We start from the raw sequence: 17,865 nt of genomic DNA on the forward strand, positions 1-17,865 counted from the left end.
GGGCGAGGCTAGGCAGGAAGACGGTGCCAGCCGGAGCAGCTCTGGTGGAAGGTGGACATCCTCATCCCCTGCTCTTCCCCACTCACATGACTCCATCCCACACAAAGGTGACGAGCCACCTGACACTCAGCAGCACATGTCTGGTAATTCTGCCTGGCAGTGTATCCACTGGAATGTTCTCCCAGAGAGGTTTTGTGCCTTCCCAGGGTCTCCCTTTCTCCCTCCCGCCTTTCTTTCTTTCCCAGTCACCACCACCTGCTCCAGTTGCCCCCGTGGCACAGTGCTTTGTAGTGAGAAGCAAGGCAGGGGGAGGGCGGGGACGCGCCTGCAACGCTGAAGCTGGCACATCAGCCAAAGGCTTCTTCCCACAGGGGCTCCAAGCCAGGGGGGCAGGGCAGGGGGTCTTGCTCCTCCCTCTCTCTGGCAGCCTCCCTTTTCTCTTCCAGCTCTGGCCCCTTGACGGGGAATCACCCTTTGGCTCCTCACTTGGCTTAGCAACAACCTGGGCATTTTACCCAGCATCCTCCAGTATTACCTTTGTACACCTGTGTTCTCCTGGCAAAAAAAGGCCACATTCTACGCTCGTAGCCAGGGCCTTCCTGCTAGCTGTTATACCTCTCTGCCCTTTTGGGATGTGGACAGAGAGCAGCTCTTTTCTTGCAATTTACCAGAGGAAACAAATGCCCTGGGTCAATGTCTTTTCCCTGGTGCAATTTCTTTCCTGGCTTCGTGTCTTTCTAGGCAACTCTTTTGGCTGCCCAGGGCTCTATGTGTAGCTGGCTTGAATCAAGTCAACAAATGTTTGCTGCAGTGACATGCCCAACCCCAAGTTAATTGCTGTAAGGAACAAAAGAGATGACTACAATATGAACCCTAACCCCAGGGAGCTTAAAATGTAGTAGGGGAGGCCAGACTTGCCCATGAAACAACAGAAGGAAGTTGACAGTCAGGCATAAGGCATGGGATTATGTGATTCAGACTAGGTGTTCTGGGTGTGTAGAGAAAGGGCAGTGGGGACCACAGTATTGTAGATGACAGGATTTAAGGGAGCCCTTGATGCTCTCGGGGATTTAGGTAAGTAGGATGTATTCATTATCTGTTGTGCTCAGTTGCTCAGTCGTGTCCAACTCTTTGCCACCCTATGGACTGTAGTCCACCAGGCTCCTCTATACATGGGATTTTTCCAGGCAAGAATACTGGAGTAGGTAGCTAGGGAAGATCTCCAGGGGATCTTCCCGACCCAGGGATCAAACGTGGGTCTCATGCATTGGCAGGTAGATTCTTTACCAGTGACCCACCTGGGAAGCCCTCCTAGTTATCTATTGCACTGCACAACAAACTACCCTAAGATTTAGCAGTTTATCCCAACAATAAGCATGTATTATTTCATAGTTTCTGGGGTCAGGAATTCAGGAGCAGCTTTGCTGTGTCTGACTTGGGGTCTCCCATGCATGAGATTGCAGTCATGGTGTCAGCCAGGACTCCATTCGTGCAAAGGCTCGACTGGGGCTGGAGGATCTGCTTCTTGAGTGGCTCCCTCACATAGGTGGCAAGTCGAGGCTTGCTGTTGGGGGGGGACCTCCTTTTCTTGCCCCTTGGGCCTCTTAAGGGATGCTTGACTATCCTCATGACGTGGCAGCTGGCTTCCTCCTGAATGAGTGATTCAAAAGAGGGCAAAGCAGAAGCCACATTATCTTTTAGGCTGTGGCCTTGGAGGTCACACACCATCATCTCTGCCTTCTCCTGTGCAGAAGGGGCTACACAAGAGCATGAATATCAGGAGGTGGGGATCATCACAGTCATCTTAGAGTCTGATGGGGGCATTCTTGTCCTCTGGCCCCTGGTGATTCATGTTCCTTCCACGTGCAAGTCATACCCTCCTCTCCCATGGCTCCCCCAAAGTCTTGTCCACTTATGGCATTAACTCCAAGTTTAGAATCTCATCATCAAACTTAGATCCAGGTGAACATGAAGCACTTTGCGTCTGGGTCCTTGAGTACAGCTCTTCAAACACAGTTCCTCTCTGTCTGAAGTCCCCTCCTCTCATCTGAAAGAGACAAGTAACCTGCCCCTATGGACTCAATAAACCATAGTGTGCCAGACATGAGAACCTGTTCTGGATATTGTAGTTCAAAATGGGAGAAGAAAGGAGACAAGCATGGGTCATTCATGAGGAAAGGACTGTAATGTTTTGTGAGCACCCACCGTGTGCATTGTTCTGTGCTGCTCTAGCTCATTATCTCAAAGACCCTGTTGGGGAGAAAGTGAGGCTCTGAGAAGTTGGGTCTTGCCTCAGGTCTTGCAGCTAGTGGCTGGCAGAGGCAGGATTCAAAAGCTGGTCTGTCTGATTCTAGAGCCTGAGCACTTTCCACCAGCCCAGGTGGGCATGAGTGTAATCCAGGGGGACAGTGTGCTAGGAGGTGGGGAAAGCCTGGTGAGGGTTGGATGTTGGGGGAAGGTTTTTGCAACAGAGTGAAGGCTTCTACAGCTGTGCCTCTTTCATCACAGCGAGCTGTCTCCACCTTTCTTCACTCTGAGAATTTGCTTCTGCTTATTTATCGAGGTGACTAGTTAAAAACTTCAACAAATGGGGATCAAGGCAGGTAAAGAAGGCGTGCAGAGTGTGTGAGAGAAGCTGGCATATCCCCTCGAGCTCTGTGTGCAATCCCTTCGTTATTGCTTGGTTTTCGGGGTTGAGGACTTGAGCCGTTCTGCATCTGCTCGCTGGGTAGAAATGCGGTGGTGAGTTGTGCTGATCTGTGTCTCTGCCTTCCAGAGCAAAGGGCGTTGGAGCCAGCAGAAGACACGCCCTCCCAAATCTCCCACCCCAGCGAAGCCCACAGAACCATGCACACCCTCTAAGTCCCGAAGTGCTGGCCCAGAGGAGGCCTCCGAGTCACCCACAGCCCGGCAGATTCCCCCAGAGGCTCGTCGTCTCATAGTGAACAAAAATGCTGGCGAGACCCTCCTACAGCGGGCGGCCCGCCTTGGGTATAAGGTAAGGAACACCTCCTCATATCCACAGGATATTGTTGCCCCAGCATCTGTGGATAATCTCTTCCCCATTGGCTCTTCTGTGGCCTGGCCAGGCCTTTGTTTGGGGCTTAAGTCCAGAATGGCCCCCTCCTACTGTGTATATGGCCTATGGGGCTGCCTCATCGCGACGTGCTGTGTGGGCTTGCAAACCCGATTGGATGTCAATTTAGGATGAATAGCATTGAAATGGTAAGACAATATCATCCAGTACCTTCATAGGCCAGAAATGGGATTTGGGGGGTTTTATGTCATCTTGAATTTCCCTGTGCCATGGATCCCCACTCAGAGAGGAATGGGGGTGATCATCGCTCACTCTTTATATCTCCCTCCAGCTTCCCCTCCTTTTGGCCTCCAGTAGTGGAGGGGTCGAGTACATTGGAGGGGCAGAGTTGCGCTTACCCCCACCTTATGCTGCTTCCCTATGGACTGGAAAGGAAGCTGGTATTTGTTGAGCACCTCTTTGGTCATGTTAAGAGCTCTCGTTACTTCATATCCTTTCATCTTCACTGTAAGCCTATGGAGGTAGGTTTTATTAACCCTGTTTTACAGGTGAGAAAATCAGGGGTTAGCCATGTTAAGTGATGTGTCCACAGTCACTCAAGCACTATGTATATGTGAGTCTGAATTCACACCAGCGTCTTCTTGATTCCCAAAGGGTAGGGGCAGAAGCCAGATTCATTCAATGACATTGTTGGACATTTTTGTTGATATGAGCGTATTTTGTGGCTATGAGCTCCTTGACCATGTGCCTTTGCCAGCCACACCAGTTATTTCCCCAGAATTTGCTCTGAAGTGTGGAAATGCTGGGCTATAGAGTAGGTCCTCTTTTTTTTTTTCTTTTGAGGTTTCCAGTACCCATAACTGACTCATTTAAAGACAGCTGGACTCCCAGCCAGGTGGGTTGGCATAAGAGAGCCACCTTGACACTGTCTCACTGGCAAGCCACCTATCTGTCTTGAGCACCTAGTGTGGGGGCCTGGATAGCTGGTAAGGGAGATCTAAAGAAAAAATGATAACCAACCCTTGCCCTTTAAGTGAGTTTCTTTTACTTGGGGCCAAATCAGGCAGCAGGAGACCATAGGTGAACCGATCAGGACAGGGCAAGGGCAGGTTGGACAGCCTGTGACAGGAGGAAGGGAAGGAGGAGGCGTCTGAGGCCAGGACAAAGAGGCGATATCTGCAGTGGTGGGAAGGGTGGGGGCTTCGTGACCCCCTGCTTAGAGACAATGTGACAGTTCCGTGTCCAGAAGGCAGCACCCCGACTCAGGCACACAGGCTCTAGCCAGCCAGCCGGTGTGCTAGCTGTCAGTCAGGACGGCTGAGTCCCATCTCACCAGGGCCTGGGGGAGCTGACGAGAGGCTGCTGGTAGCTGCTGTCAGCCTCTTTCCCTCAGAAGAGGGACTGCCTCTCCCTTCTGCCTCAGCTTATCCACCACAGCTAGCTAGACTGCTTCTCAGCCTGGAGTCCCACTTATCGTCCTGTCATCTCAGCCCAGGGACACTGATCATTACTATGGATGACTGCCCACCCTGGATGATACTCAGAACAGTCTTCATTTGAGGGGAGGGCTGGAACTGACTGCCCTGGGATACACATCCAGGGATGGTACTTACACCAGTTCTTTCTTCCTTGTTCTCAAATAACTGCCAGAGGCAGTGTTTGCCAGCACAAGTCTCATTTCTCTGGTCTGGGGCTGTCTCGCAAAGCCCCGGACGAGGGAATGGGCAGTCAGACCATGGAGGCCTGAGGGTGTGAGCTCTGGGTGGGCAGGTGAGCCTCTCTGAGGGGCTTACACCCACAGCCCATACCCTGATCAGTGTTGTCAGCCATTAGAAATGTCTCCACTCTGCTGAGGACACTGCCCAAAGCTGGCACCTCAGGACTGATTTAGTTGACAGTAGATTCTGAGATCTGCCCATCAGTCCCTGGACTAAAGAGCACGTTCTGAGACTCTTTGGACACGTGGAGAGCTTCAAACCTAACCCAGGTGACTGCAAGAGTTTGGCCTCTCTGCTCATGGCGCCCTCCCTGTCCCCACAGGACGTTGTCCTCTACTGCCTCCAAAAAGACAGTGAAGATGTGAATCACCGTGACAATGCCGGCTACACGGCCCTGCATGAGGCTTGCTCCCGGGGCTGGACTGACATCCTGAACATCCTGCTGGAGCACGGGGCCAACGTGAACTGTAGTGCACAGGATGGCACCAGGCAAGAAGCCTGCCCTCCCGTCTCCCCCACCCCTCTCCCCTGCTCAGCCCCTCCCTCAAGAGAATCCACCCCACTTCAGGCCAGGCTGCATGAATCCCTGGCTGGCCAGTCCATGTTGCCCACTGATGGGAGGCCGGGGTTCTCTGGGGATCATCCCTGGCACCTGTCTTCAGGTAGAATCTCAGGCTTTAGGAATCAGAAGGCTGATCTTGAGGTAACATCCCAGATTTGATTCTTGATTTGATCTCTGTATACTTAAAAAAGGGACACCTGCCGTGTCTTAAAGAAACTGCACCCATTCTCCTGTGCTGTATCCGAGGGCCTGCTCCCTGGGCGAAACTGACCCCTGAACTGCATACCAAGTGGTGGGGGGTGCTTGGGTCAGAGGCTGTGGGCTCTGCTGGGCCACCTGCTGGGTGTGCGGAGCAGCTCTGGGGCAGTCATCTGGGTTTTCCAGTCATATCCCCCAGAATTTTCTCTTAAGTTTAACTTCAGTTAGGGGCCTATTCTCCCCTGAGCTCCAGAACAACCAGCAGAGTGCCATTGGGGAACATAAGAGAGAGAACTGGGAGGGAGGAGAAAGAGGCAGGGAAATATGGAGGGCAGTGCAGGCCAGGCAGGCTCCCTGCCCTCTTCCCCATGTTACGCTGGGCTCGTCTCACTTTGCTTTCCCTGCCAAGGTGGCCTGAGGCCTAGACACCCAGGTTCCCACTTGGGTCCTGCTGTTCTCACCCTGTGTCACCTTGCAGGCCAGTTCATGATGCAGTGGTCAACGACAACCTGGAGACCATCTGGCTTCTGCTGTCCTATGGGGCTGACCCCACGCTGGCCACCTACTCAGGACAGACAGCCATGAAGCTGGCCAGCAGTGACACCATGAAGCGCTTTCTCAGTGGTGAGTATGACCCAGACTCAAAACCTCATTACTAGGGCTCTGACCCTGAGCTCCCGAGATACCATCTCACTCATTTCAAGCGACTCCTATGAGGGGCATCGGCTCTCATCACATGTTTCTTTCTGGCAACTCAGAAATCTCTCTGAACTTTACAAAGTCAGCAGGCAGCTTCGTCTTGTCCCTGTGCTGTGAGTGTTCTCATTGCATGCATCCTCTTCAGGGCCCCGGTCGCCCTTGGGGCCCCCTCTTCCCGCTCCATGTGTGAGGTAGGCCTCTCTGTGGGACAGTGGCCCCACTAGTAGTTTGAGTTTGGGGCAAAATGTGTGGACTTGTGCTTTGAATGGTGTGCCATTTGCAGAGAGGTGGCACTTAACAGTTTGCTTTTGTTTTTGCACTTGCACTTTATCTCTGTTGGTGATCAAAGTCCCACCCTTGGGACCCCTCCACTTGCTTTATTCCTCACGCCCTGTGGTAACTGTGATGTTCCCTGTGCATCCTCCTGTTCTTTGCTCTTCCTCCCTCACTTGCCCCCTCTGGAAAAGTAGTGTTAAGGCCCGTGGCAGGCACCACAAGCCAACTTGCATTTGTTTTCTCATCAGTGGATGACAGCTGTTTGTCTGCAGTTAGATAGCTCTACAGAGTTGGGCAGTGGGAGGAGGAAGTCTGGCTTGGGCATGCTCAGTGGAAATCTCCTCAGACTTGACCTCTGAATAAAGGAACCCTACCTCCTGTGTGATATTACAGCTTGGCCCTTGCTCCAGCAGTGACTTCTTCAGCCTGCCTAAGCGCAGTTGGGTGGATGGAGCAGTTGGAGGTTGTGTCGCTGATCCTCTTCGGAGGCTTCGATGTTGGTGGTAGAGCTCCTCTTACCCTGGAAGCTGGCAGGACCAAGGGTTTGCCCAAGGCTGTTTCCTCTCTCCCAGGCTGTGACCTCAGTTAGTACGCCCACCCCCACCCCACCATCAGGTACAGTCCTAGGTTCCCAAGCAGGAGCTCATTTGTTTATGGAATACAGGTTAACCAGGCAGCTGATGATGGAGGGGGAAACGAAGTAGTAGCCTGAGCCGAAGGTCCCCGTGGAAGGAGGACTAGGTGGGAAGGGCCTTCTAGGTACTGAAGGAAGGGGAATGATGGGACGCTGTGAGGGAGGCCCTGACCCCTGCATGGGTGCCCCCATCCAGTCCACAGCCAGGCTTCTGCCCCACAGCCAGACCCAGCCTCTCCGGCTGGGGCAGGAGGACTGCCTCCTTCCTCCACCAGCTCTGGGGCCCAGGCCTGTATGTGAGGGCAGAGACATGTGGGGACACTCCTTCAGGCATTTGCTCTGGGCTAGTGAGGACTCTTGTTCAGTTTAACTGGGCTGCGTGTGGCTCGGGGCAGGCCACCCTCTGTGGCTTCTTCCCACATACCACTCTGCACTCTCCTCCACACAAATGTGTGTTGTTGTCTGCACTCCACTCAATTCCCAGGGGAAGCTGGCACACAGGAACACCCAGAGCATCTCAACATGATAAAAGCGCCTTATGAAGCACTCCTCTGACCAGAAGGTCTCATCCAGAGGCCTCTTTGGGCTGGAGACCACCCTCCTGAGGGCTTGGGGCCCTCTGGGTGCAAATAAAGCTGTCTCTAACCTCCGTGGTCACAAAGTCTTTTCTTCGTGGACCCCTTCTCCAAAATCCCCAAGGAGTTTGTATGTTGAAACCATTTGAAGTAGTTAAAAAATGAGAAGTAAACACAGTTTTCTCTTTTCTCATGTCTGTTACCTAATCCCAACTACTGGAAAGCCTTCGATGCCTCCTTAAACTAACTCGAGTTCTAGTCTGTGCTGTGGAGACAAGAGAAGACTTTCCTGAATTCTGGCACTTCCTAGCCTCTCCAGGCTGAACACCTTCATTCAATTCTTGACATTGTTTCTCAACTTTATGGGCATGGAGCTATAACTTCATAATGGGGGCCAGGAGCTGAAACGAGTGTTAAAACTGGGCCACCTCTTTTCCATGCAAATACTGAGTGCCAATTAAAGGCAGAGCTCTGACTGGCCATTAGGGAAAGTGCTCAAGCTGGTTAGGACCTTGGCAGCCGGGGAAGTAGGCACTGGCAGCAGTCAGTAGGCTCCGGGAGGGGGGACTTGAGCTCAGAGGCTGTTGGAGGTGATAAGAGGTTAACACTTAAGGTTTTTAAGGTTGAGGAAAACTCACCTAACAGAACCATTTTGAAGTGAACAATTCAGTGGCATCTCCTACATTCACAATGTTGAGTAACCATCACCAGGAGCTTTTTCGATTCCTCCAATGGAGTGTCTCTCTTGTTTCGTATCAGCTCCCTACCTCTCCCCTGCCCCGAATCTCAAGAAATGACTGGGTAGAGTGGCTGCTGGAAGCGCCATGAGGTTGAAGGTTGGGGAGGCAGTTCCCTCCTCTTCCCCACCTCCCCAACCACTACACCTTAACACACCAGTGTGGACTTCTGGATTTCTTTTTACCTTGCCTGTCTGGCTGAAGTAGTTAAAAAGCTCTTTACTGTTCATCCCCAAGCATTTGCCTGACCAAATTCCCCACAGATTCATTGTCTTCTTCCTCCCCTAGTGGGGATCCCACTGGGCAGCAGATGAAGGTGAGTCCCTGTAGGGTGTCAAGGGCAGAAATGATGAGCCAGTATCAGGGTTGCGCCTCGTGTAGAGCATCCCTCATTTTGTGCAAGTCTCCTCTCCTGGAAAACTCGAGGAATCAAATCCTCATTTAAATACACAGCAGAGTGGTATCCTGTAGTGAATTCTTTTGTAAAGCAGAAGATGCTGGTGATACATGTGGGTTGACAATGTGGATATTCCTCCATTGTCTTGGCTTAGCACGAGGCCCACGTCTCCTGAGACCCTGGAGAGTATAGTGCTGCTTCTTCATGTGTTCATTCACCCATGTGTTTATAGAGCACCTGTTAACTTTCAGGTACAGTTCTGGGTACTGGAGGTCAGACAGTGAACCCTTTGTCTCTCATCCATGTCCTTGGAGAACCAAGCCATCCAAACCTTCCAAGAGGCCTTTGGAAGAGCTCCTTCTTGGGCCAGATTACAGGCAGGCATGTGACTGATTTCCCTTTGACCCTTTGAGGAAAAGAATAATATGCAGCCTAGCCAAGGGAAAACAGACTAGTTTTTTGTCCTCTGTCGCAAAGAATGTGGGAGTTGGGGGTAGTTGTTGCAGTTTGGGTTGGGGCATTGGAGGAACTCTCAGGACTGCTTTTCCTTCCACCAATGAAAGGGTTAGTAGTTTACCACTTGAGGTCACTGAATCACAGGTTTTTGTTTTTCCTGCCAGAGACCTCGGCCATATGACCCCCTGTCGATGAGTGTTTTTTGTTTTCTCCCCTTTCATGTCCCTCAGCTGGTGACTTGGTTGTAGGAGATGGGCAGGGGTACAATGGGACGCTAGGAAATAGAGAAACTTCTATTGCCAGGGCCACCACTCACATTGAATACTTAAAAATATTTTTTTTAATCAAGGCAAGATTCATGTAAGATAAAATTAAAAGTGAACAGTTCAGTGGCATTTAGTGTGTTCACCATGTTGGACAACTACTACCTCTATCTAGCTCCAAAACATTTTCATCCCCCCCAGATGAAACCCCATACCCAGTGAGCGGTTGTTCTCTACCCCTAACCCCAGCCCCTGGCAACCGCCTGTCTGCTTTGTCTCTATGGATTTGCCCATTCTGGACATTTCGTATAAAAGGGAATCATACAATATGAGGCCTTTTGAGGCTCACTTCCTCCATGTAGCATCATATTTTCAAGGTCTGTCCACTTAGTGGCATCTTTTTAATGGTGAATACTATCCCCTCATCTGGATAGATCACATTTTCTTTTATCCACTCATCAGTCAAGGGACATTTGGGTTGTGTCCACCTTTTGGCAACTGTACCTAGTGCTGCAGTGAACACACATGAGCAAATATTTGAATACAAGTTTTCAATTCTTTGGGGTATATACCTAGAAGCAGGATTGCTGGGCTTGAGGGTACTTTCTGAAGGCAAGGGTAAGAGAAAAGAACTCAAAGTTACAGGGAGGACAAGGGAAAATTAAGGAAAAGGACTCACTCTTCATCCTGACTGTACATGAAGACACGTGTGGAAATGCGCCTCGAAGCTGCCCTGTCAAGCAGACTTCGACGGTTCCTTTTGTGCACCACTCGTGGGCCAGTTCTGACTTTGGCATCTTTGTCTGTGCCAGTTGACTTCGGACTATCTCAAAAGGCACCTTCACCTGCAAATGAGAGAGAGCTGTTGTCAGTGAGGAGAATTAGATGAGTGCCTGGCGGCCTCTGAAGGCAGGTCCGAGAGAGGAGCCCCAGGAGTATGGTGAGCGAGGGCTGCTCTGCTGGAGGCCTCTGGTGACCACAGTCACTTTAATGCTTATGTGCCAGCACACAGGCTAAACAAGCCCTTGACTTTATAGTCTCGCCTTGTAGTAGTTTCTCCACGCTCTTACTTCCCCCATGGTGTTTATTATGCTCTTACTGTGCCAGGCACCTGGGCTTTGGAACTGGGGAGACAGTGATGAACAGGACAGATGTAGTCCCTGACTTTGGGGAACTTAACAGTCTCATTCCTTTATCTCCCAGGACACCTAGCGCAGGGCGAGGCACCACATATACTCACCTACCTGACAGATGCCTTTGGAAGAAATTACTTCCAACTCCCAAATGGCACAGGGTACAGAAGAGGAGATAAGCTGGCATCTGGGACCTCATGAGTTTTTCATGGAATACTCAAAAGATCTAATATATGTGATGAAGGATTTTCCACTCTGGCTCCTCTACCATTACTTTGAAAGCTTCTCTCTGACTGTCTTTTCCTCTCAGAAGAAACTCCTTATCTCCTAGGGGGTTGCCAAAAAAACAAACTTCTTTCAGTAGCTCACAACAGCTGATGGGCACTTTTGCTGATAGAATGTGTGACCCAAAGGGAAGGTATCCTGGAATGTGGTGGTGCCTTCCATCCAGGGACTTAGCTCTGCTCCTTTAAGAGTAGCTACCAACTTCCTCCTGGGATTTGCTTTTCAGGGGGCACCCTCACCCAACCTGTGCCCTTTGGACTCTCTCCTGTCCTGTTACTCAGGTGTCACTTGAGGGCAGGTGGCAACCATACACAGCTAAATCAGCTTGCCAACTGTACTACGTGGCACATTGGCAACCACTGGGCCATGTGCCCACAGATGATACAGTTGAATTTGTCATGGAATCCTGCTTTTTGTCCACATGGAGCCAAGAGGTGAAACAATTCATCTAGATGATGCTTAACTAGGAAACAGGGAGGCTAAGAGGTGGCCTGATGTCAGTTCTCAGATTGTGTAAGCAAAAGGTTGTTTGAAATGGTTTTTTAGGGAGAGGGAATTCGGCAGTCCAGTGGTTAGAACTTGGAGCTTAACCCAACTTAAGCCAGGGCCTGGGTTCAATTCCTGGTTGGGGAACTAAGATCCTGTAAGCCACGAACCCAAAAAAAGAAAAAGCGCTAAGTCCTAACCCCTTAGCCTCCTTGTTTCTTAGTTTCATCCATGTTGTAGGTCACATGTCTCAGCATTCAGTTCTCCTAATGGCTGATTACTATCCCATTGTGTTAACCTTCATTTTGTTTCTCACTTCATCAGTTGAATGACATTTGAGTTGTTTCCACTTTTTGGAGATTGTGAATAGAGCTGCTCTGGAACATTCATGTACAAGTTTTTGTTTCAATACCTGTTCTTAATTCTTTTGGGTATTGCTGTGGAAGCAATAGGTTTTCATGAGGATAAACTTGGTCATCCCCCCCCACCACCATTCCATGTTTTCAAAGACGAGACAGAAGGAATTATGCTTCCTTTATCTTCCTTTGAATTGGCAAGATCACGATTGGATATATGAACATTGTGACCAGCAGGGGACTGAAATCTTGGGATGGATCTAGGATTCTGCTTGCAGAGTAATGCCCTACATCATTTGAAGAAGGGGTCCCAGGCCTAAATGCTTTCAGACTGATGATGTTAGAGAGCAGGCAGGCTGGGCGGGGCCTGCTGAGCTGGAGAACGCGCATGTCGCCTCTCCCTCCAGCCAGCTGATGACATGCAGTAATGTGGGTACAGTGTTGCCAGATCTCTTGATTTTTTTTTCAAGAACACTTGGAAATCTGAATTTTTAAGTGAAATCTCCCAACTTTAAAATGTTAGAAGGTAATTAAATTGCGGAGGTTTAAAACACTGGGCCAAAACCCAGGTGGTCAGTGGGCTAGATCTGGCTCTTGGCACTGGTTTGTAGCCTCTGATGGATAGCAGATCTCTCTGGGGTCGCTCCTGGCCCTTCTTGTGGTCCTTCCTTCCCATCGCCCATTCTCCTAATGCCAGATGAATATACTTTGCTTCTAGATTCCTCTTTTAGTCTACCCCCTATTCTCACTGCCCTTTCTTCTTTCATCAGATCACCTCTCAGATCTCCAGGGCCGAGCAGAGGGTGATCCTGGCGTCTCCTGGGACTTCTACAGCAGTTCTGTGTTGGGTAAGCTTTAAGCGGATGCTTCCCACCCTGGTCTATGTCTCAGATGTATGGGATCTGCTTTGGGGATCACTGATTCTTCTTAAAGACAGGAGTGACCCAATGGAGCCCTGCTTCACCTGCTAGTAGCATACAGACCCTTTCACCCCCCACTCCAGCCGTGCTTCTCCCAGACTCAGAACTTGGTGGCCAAAATCAAGAGATGCCATTGATTTGGACAAAGCCATCCGTCATTAGCCCTCTACCACTCCCTACCCTGGGTACTTTGTAAATTCTCTCTCTCCCAAGCTCCCTTTCTCCTCTGTTGCTTTGTCCTAACCCTGCTGGAGGCCCCCATGTGCACTGTCGCCTCTTCTGGTATTGCTCACACTCAAAAGGGACCCAGCCCCCCATCTGGTAGCTACCATCCCTCCCTACCCTCTCCTCAGGATGCACACAGAGTTTCTGAGAGAGCTGCCAGCTCCCGAGTCCTTAGCTTCGGCCTGAGCCTTCCTCTGTCAAAAGAGTAGTGAGCCTTTCTCTGTGGCCGTCATCCAGCACTCACCCAGATTGAGGAAGGTGCCCACTCCTAAGTTTGGGGGAAGCTGGAGCAGGAGAACAGGCCACACATGAATGTGCAGCTAGAAAAGGTCAGAGGCCTAGTCCCTGCCACTGGGTTTCTGGGGACCCATGCAGGCAGGCAGGCAGCTTTCAAAGCTGCGGTTTGAAGGGCAAGTATTTTCCTTTGCCTCTGACTGCTGATGGTGTCTTCAGGCTTCTGTCTCCAGCAGTTGGGCAGCACATCCTTCACACCTCCTTGCTTTTTTCCCAGTTGAAAGGTGGAGGAGTATAATGAATCTGTGGCCACTAAGCACTACCTCCCGGGTCTAGAACGTTCACATGCCCTCCCAAGGATGAGAGACATTTGACCCCAACCAGTGATCTGTATCTTGTTGGAGCATTTCTTTTCTGTGGTATCATGCATGTAGCTAAGTACTAATTCCCTATATGATGTCTTTCCAGAGGAAAAAGATGGGTTTGCCTGTGACCTCCTCCATAATCCTCCTGGGAGCTCTGATCAAGAAGGAGATGATGTGGAAGAGGATAATTTTATGTTTGAGCTCTCAGATAAGCCTCTTCTCCCTTGCTACAACCTCCAAGTGTCAGTGTCCCGCGGGTAAGTGTCTGAGTGGTCTATGGGGACCGAGTGCTAGGATCCTGGGACGGATGGAGTTCTCCTGCAGGAAGCTGAGACCTGGAGAACAAATGTTAGAGCACAGGAAGGAGAAAATATGACCAGCCCAGCCTGACTCTCCAACCCAGATTAGATACGTTCAGAGTAGCTCTAGGTGCATTGACTATGTGTGTTTTCCAAAACCAAAATCTAGATTCACTCTGAAGAATTTTTGTGCTGTTTCTGGGTGTAACAGATAATCTGGGAGATATTTGGGCTGGTGAACTATTAGAATCTCTGAAACATTTTTGTGGTTTCTGGGGACAGCCAGACAGAATATTTGAAATTGAGATTCTTGGAAAAGCCAGGACATATGTTTGCCATAGCTGTGGGGCCACTGGAGTCCTTACATCATCCACAGGCTGGTTGCTCATTGCCTTAACGTTGGTGAGGTGATGGCATTGCTGCTGTCCTCTCAGATTACCACACATATTATAATGAGAATCACCCATTTTCAAAGACTAGAATATTTGTGGTACTTAGCATTAGAGTGGACCCAATGTCACCTTTATTTGATGATTCAGAAGAAAGCTCAGCAGTCTGCAGGGCCATGGCCGCGCTGGTTAGGAGGATACAGAATACACTGTCCTTTTGTTCCTGTGCTAGTGCTAAGTCGCTTCGGTTGTGTCTGACTCCGTGGAACCCTATGGACTGTAGCCCACCAGGCTCCTCTGTCCATGGAATTCTCCAGGCAAGAATACTGGAGTGGGTTGTCCATGCCCTCCTCCAGGGATCTTGGCCTCTATCATTAAGTGTCCTCTTCTTGGTGTCTTCACATATTTCAAAACCTTTGCAAACACTTTTAAGTATACTTTTTCTTTGAGATCTGTTTTTGAAATATCAGACCCTGTGTTTTTTTAAGTGAAAGCACATGGAGTGCACATAATGGGGGGCGGTGGACAATGAATTAGGAACCCTTTGAGGGAGCCCCTCACTTGGCGACTGTAACCACTAGACCACAGTTTCTTTGCATGCCTTCCCCCCTGGCTGATAAGAATAAAAATAGCCTCTGTGATGACACCAGTAGGGATCAAGTTTCAGGGGCTTTTGGTCCTTATTCTTCTGGGCACACGCTGATCCCCGAGGGCGGGGCTGCGCCTCTGGGATATAGTATTGCACAGTTAATTAATTCCTCCAACATATTCAGCACCTCCTTCTCTGAAATAGGATCTTGGGCCCCAGGCGGTAAAAGGACCAGGGTAGCGTGCTTTAGGTGCAGACAGAACAGGGGCAACCAGGGGCTGAGCGTCAGTAAGCAAACTGGGTGGCAGGTGGGTATTTGGTTGAGAGCTTGGTCCCAGCAGAGCTGCTTTTCTTGATGCTACATTCTCGAGCACTGCTTCTGAATCTGCCCTTCCACACAAATTGTGGCATCGTGTAAGAATTTGTGGTCTTAAAAGGGGGGTCGGGTGTTATATACTGATGACTCTGAGGCCCTGTGGGCTTCAGAAGTGCCTACTGACTCATCAAAGCAAGACTGAATTCTGATCAGCACTGTCAATGTTCTGAGGCGGTTTTCCTCCATTCTTTGAAAGCGATGTCCAAGGATCTGGCATCTGAACCCCCTTTCTCTTAACCCAGAACACCCCATTCCCTGCTTGTGTGAGATGATAGAGGTCACTGTCATTCGGAAGAAATGCTGCCTTTTAAGATTAGGACTGTGGGTCTGGGGAGAATTTTTAGGTGTGTACAGAACATTCAATTCCAGAATCACGTCTTAAGCAGTTGCACCAGGTCAAACCCAGAATGCTGGAATATAGCTCTGGCCTTCAAAGACTCTCCAGTCTGGTATAGGGCACAGACAAGTATACCATGAACTCTAATAAAAGACCACATTCCTAAGCAGATTTATTATTGTTAATCACACAACAGTTCAGAAAGGTGTCAAGGGAAAAATATAAGTTCCAGTCCACCCCCAAGTTCCCCTTCTTGGACCACAGAGAGAACCACAGTTTGCATTTCTTTTATATTCTTCCAAAATGGGCTCTGTTACCGGGTTATAATAGGGGTACAAACCAAGTGCCAGGAGACTGTGGGAGATGGGACAAATGACTGGTTACATCAGAGAAAGGCTTCACGGGTGACAGGATGTCTGCACTGGGCTGCCGAGGAGACAAGGATGGAGGGTATGGCATGAGCAAAGGCACTGAGACTTTCAAGTTCAGAAAACAGGGCTGTCCTGCATTAAATGGCTGGTACTTGGTGGGGTGGGGGTATACAGCCTGTGTGTGCGCGTCTGTGTGTGAGTAAGAGAGAGAGATTGGAGATAAGGCCAAAGGGATTGAGTGAGGTTTGTTTGGAAGGTCTTGCATAATAATCATGCTAAAGAGTTTGAAGGGTTTTTTGCTGGAGATACTAGGGATCTATTAAAAGTGGTTTAGTGACCCAGTGAAAAGGTCTGATTTTCTTTTTAGAAAACGAAGAGTAACTGAGGATCCAGTGAGGGTGGGTGGGGGTGTGGAAGAGTGACTCTTGGCAGAGGGAAACCAGTTAGAAGGCTGATGCAATATAGTCCAGGCTAAAAGTGGCAAAGGCTGGAAGTGGGACAGTGGAATGGCGGATGGCGAGGAAAGACAGCCTTGGAAACAGGGACCACTAACATGGGGATGCAGCATTTCTTCCTGGTTTAGTCAAAGCTAGCGTTTGGCCCTGGGCGGCCTCGCAGCCCCCCTCCCAGCTGTCCCCAGGCTGCCGCCCAGTCGGGTGTGCTCAGCAAAGTCAGACTAGCTGTAGCTGTAACGTGAGCTGCAGCCCTGCAGAAACGATGGTGCTGCCGCTGGAGAAAAAACTTGTCTAATGCATTCCAGAGCCAAAGAGAAATGCCTTTTGGATTACCCGCAGTTTAGGCCTTTCTCCACGGCTCCCCCTCTGCTGGGGAAGATCTTGGAGAAGAAGGAGGCAGGGGAAGCAGGGGTGAGACAAGCAAAGGGAAACCAGACAGGCTGGCAGGGCTTGCTGGGGGGCAGAACTGGTCCCCACAGAGGGTAAATTCCAGGTCACCTGGGCTGCGAAGGCTGGGACGCCTGCTCAGGGTTTATGGTTCTGGAAGGCCCACTTCACCCCTATTCCCACTTTTTGGAAGGGGTCAGTCATGGGTTGAGTGCTTGCCATTGAGCTAAAAGCCCGGGGCCTGCCAGCGTAGGGGACAGGAGAAAATTGTCACCTCTGCGACACCCAAGCAGTCAGGGGCTTAGCAGAGGGGTAGCCAGGCCAGCGCCCAGTGCCCGCCCCCCACCCTGTCCCTTCTGCCCCCTCCCTTAACTCTCATTCTTGCCTTTTCCAGGCCCTGCAACTGGTTTCTCTTTACCGACGTCCTGAAGAGGCTGAAGCTTTCCTCGAGGATCTTTCAGGCTCGGTTCCCGCACTTTGAAATCGCCACCTTGCCCAAGGCTGAGTTCTACCGGCAAGTGGCCTCCAGTCAGCTGCTGACCCCTGCCGAGAGGCCTGGAGGCATGGATGGCACCTCTGCCCCAGGCTCCTCTGAGACTGTGGAGCTGGTGCGGTACGAGGTGGAGCTGCTTCGGCTCCTAGGGTCCGAGGTAGAGTTCCAGCCTTGGAACAGTTGACCGGGAAAACAGCCCCTCCCTTTTCTTCTTTCTCCTCCCAAGTTCACCCCTCCCCCACCTCCCATGTTTTTCCCCCACCGAGCACCAGACTGCAGAAAGAGGCAATAATATGGACCAACAAGAAGCCGCCTTATCGATGCCAGCATTAGTGACTGGATTTTTTTTTTTTTTTTTTTTGGTTACAGTTAGTTCTCATCTCCCTGTCATCGTCATTGTTGTTGTGGTTGGTGATGGGGGTGGAAAGTTGAACTCCACGTCTGAGGACAAGAGGTCCCAGGGGTGGTGGGAGGTGGCGCCAGGGTCCCTTGGACTGGCCTTCTTGTGTGTGACCAAGACCAAACCCGGGGCCCTGGGTGGCCACGGCCTGTCCGGAAGAGAAATGAGAAAAGCCCAAATCTCTGAGCGCCCCCTCCGTTCCCCTGTGTTCTT

At 50.5% G+C, this 17,865-nt stretch overlaps 1 protein-coding gene across 3 annotated transcripts in view; it reads left to right on the forward strand.

Moving 5' to 3' along the window:
• BCORL1 (BCL6 corepressor like 1) overlaps positions 1 to 17,581 on the forward strand; it is a 58,237-nt gene extending 40,656 nt beyond the window's left edge. For all 3 annotated transcript variants that reach the window (XM_055563772.1, XM_055563771.1, XM_055563773.1), the window contains 6 exons: positions 2,777 to 2,998; positions 5,078 to 5,244; positions 5,994 to 6,139; positions 12,583 to 12,660; positions 13,660 to 13,813; positions 17,154 to 17,581. In XM_055563772.1, coding sequence (XP_055419747.1) covers positions 2,777 to 2,998; positions 5,078 to 5,244; positions 5,994 to 6,139; positions 12,583 to 12,660; positions 13,660 to 13,813; positions 17,154 to 17,436 — 1,050 coding nt within the window. In that variant the 3' untranslated portion in view covers positions 17,437 to 17,581. The remainder of the gene's footprint in view (positions 1 to 2,776; positions 2,999 to 5,077; positions 5,245 to 5,993; positions 6,140 to 12,582; positions 12,661 to 13,659; positions 13,814 to 17,153) is intronic.
• Positions 17,582 to 17,865: the final 284 nt, after the last annotated feature.

The sequence above is a fragment of the Bubalus kerabau genome, chromosome X, assembly GCF_029407905.1.
Source record: "Bubalus kerabau isolate K-KA32 ecotype Philippines breed swamp buffalo chromosome X, PCC_UOA_SB_1v2, whole genome shotgun sequence".
Taxonomy (NCBI): domain Eukaryota; kingdom Metazoa; phylum Chordata; class Mammalia; order Artiodactyla; family Bovidae; genus Bubalus; species Bubalus kerabau.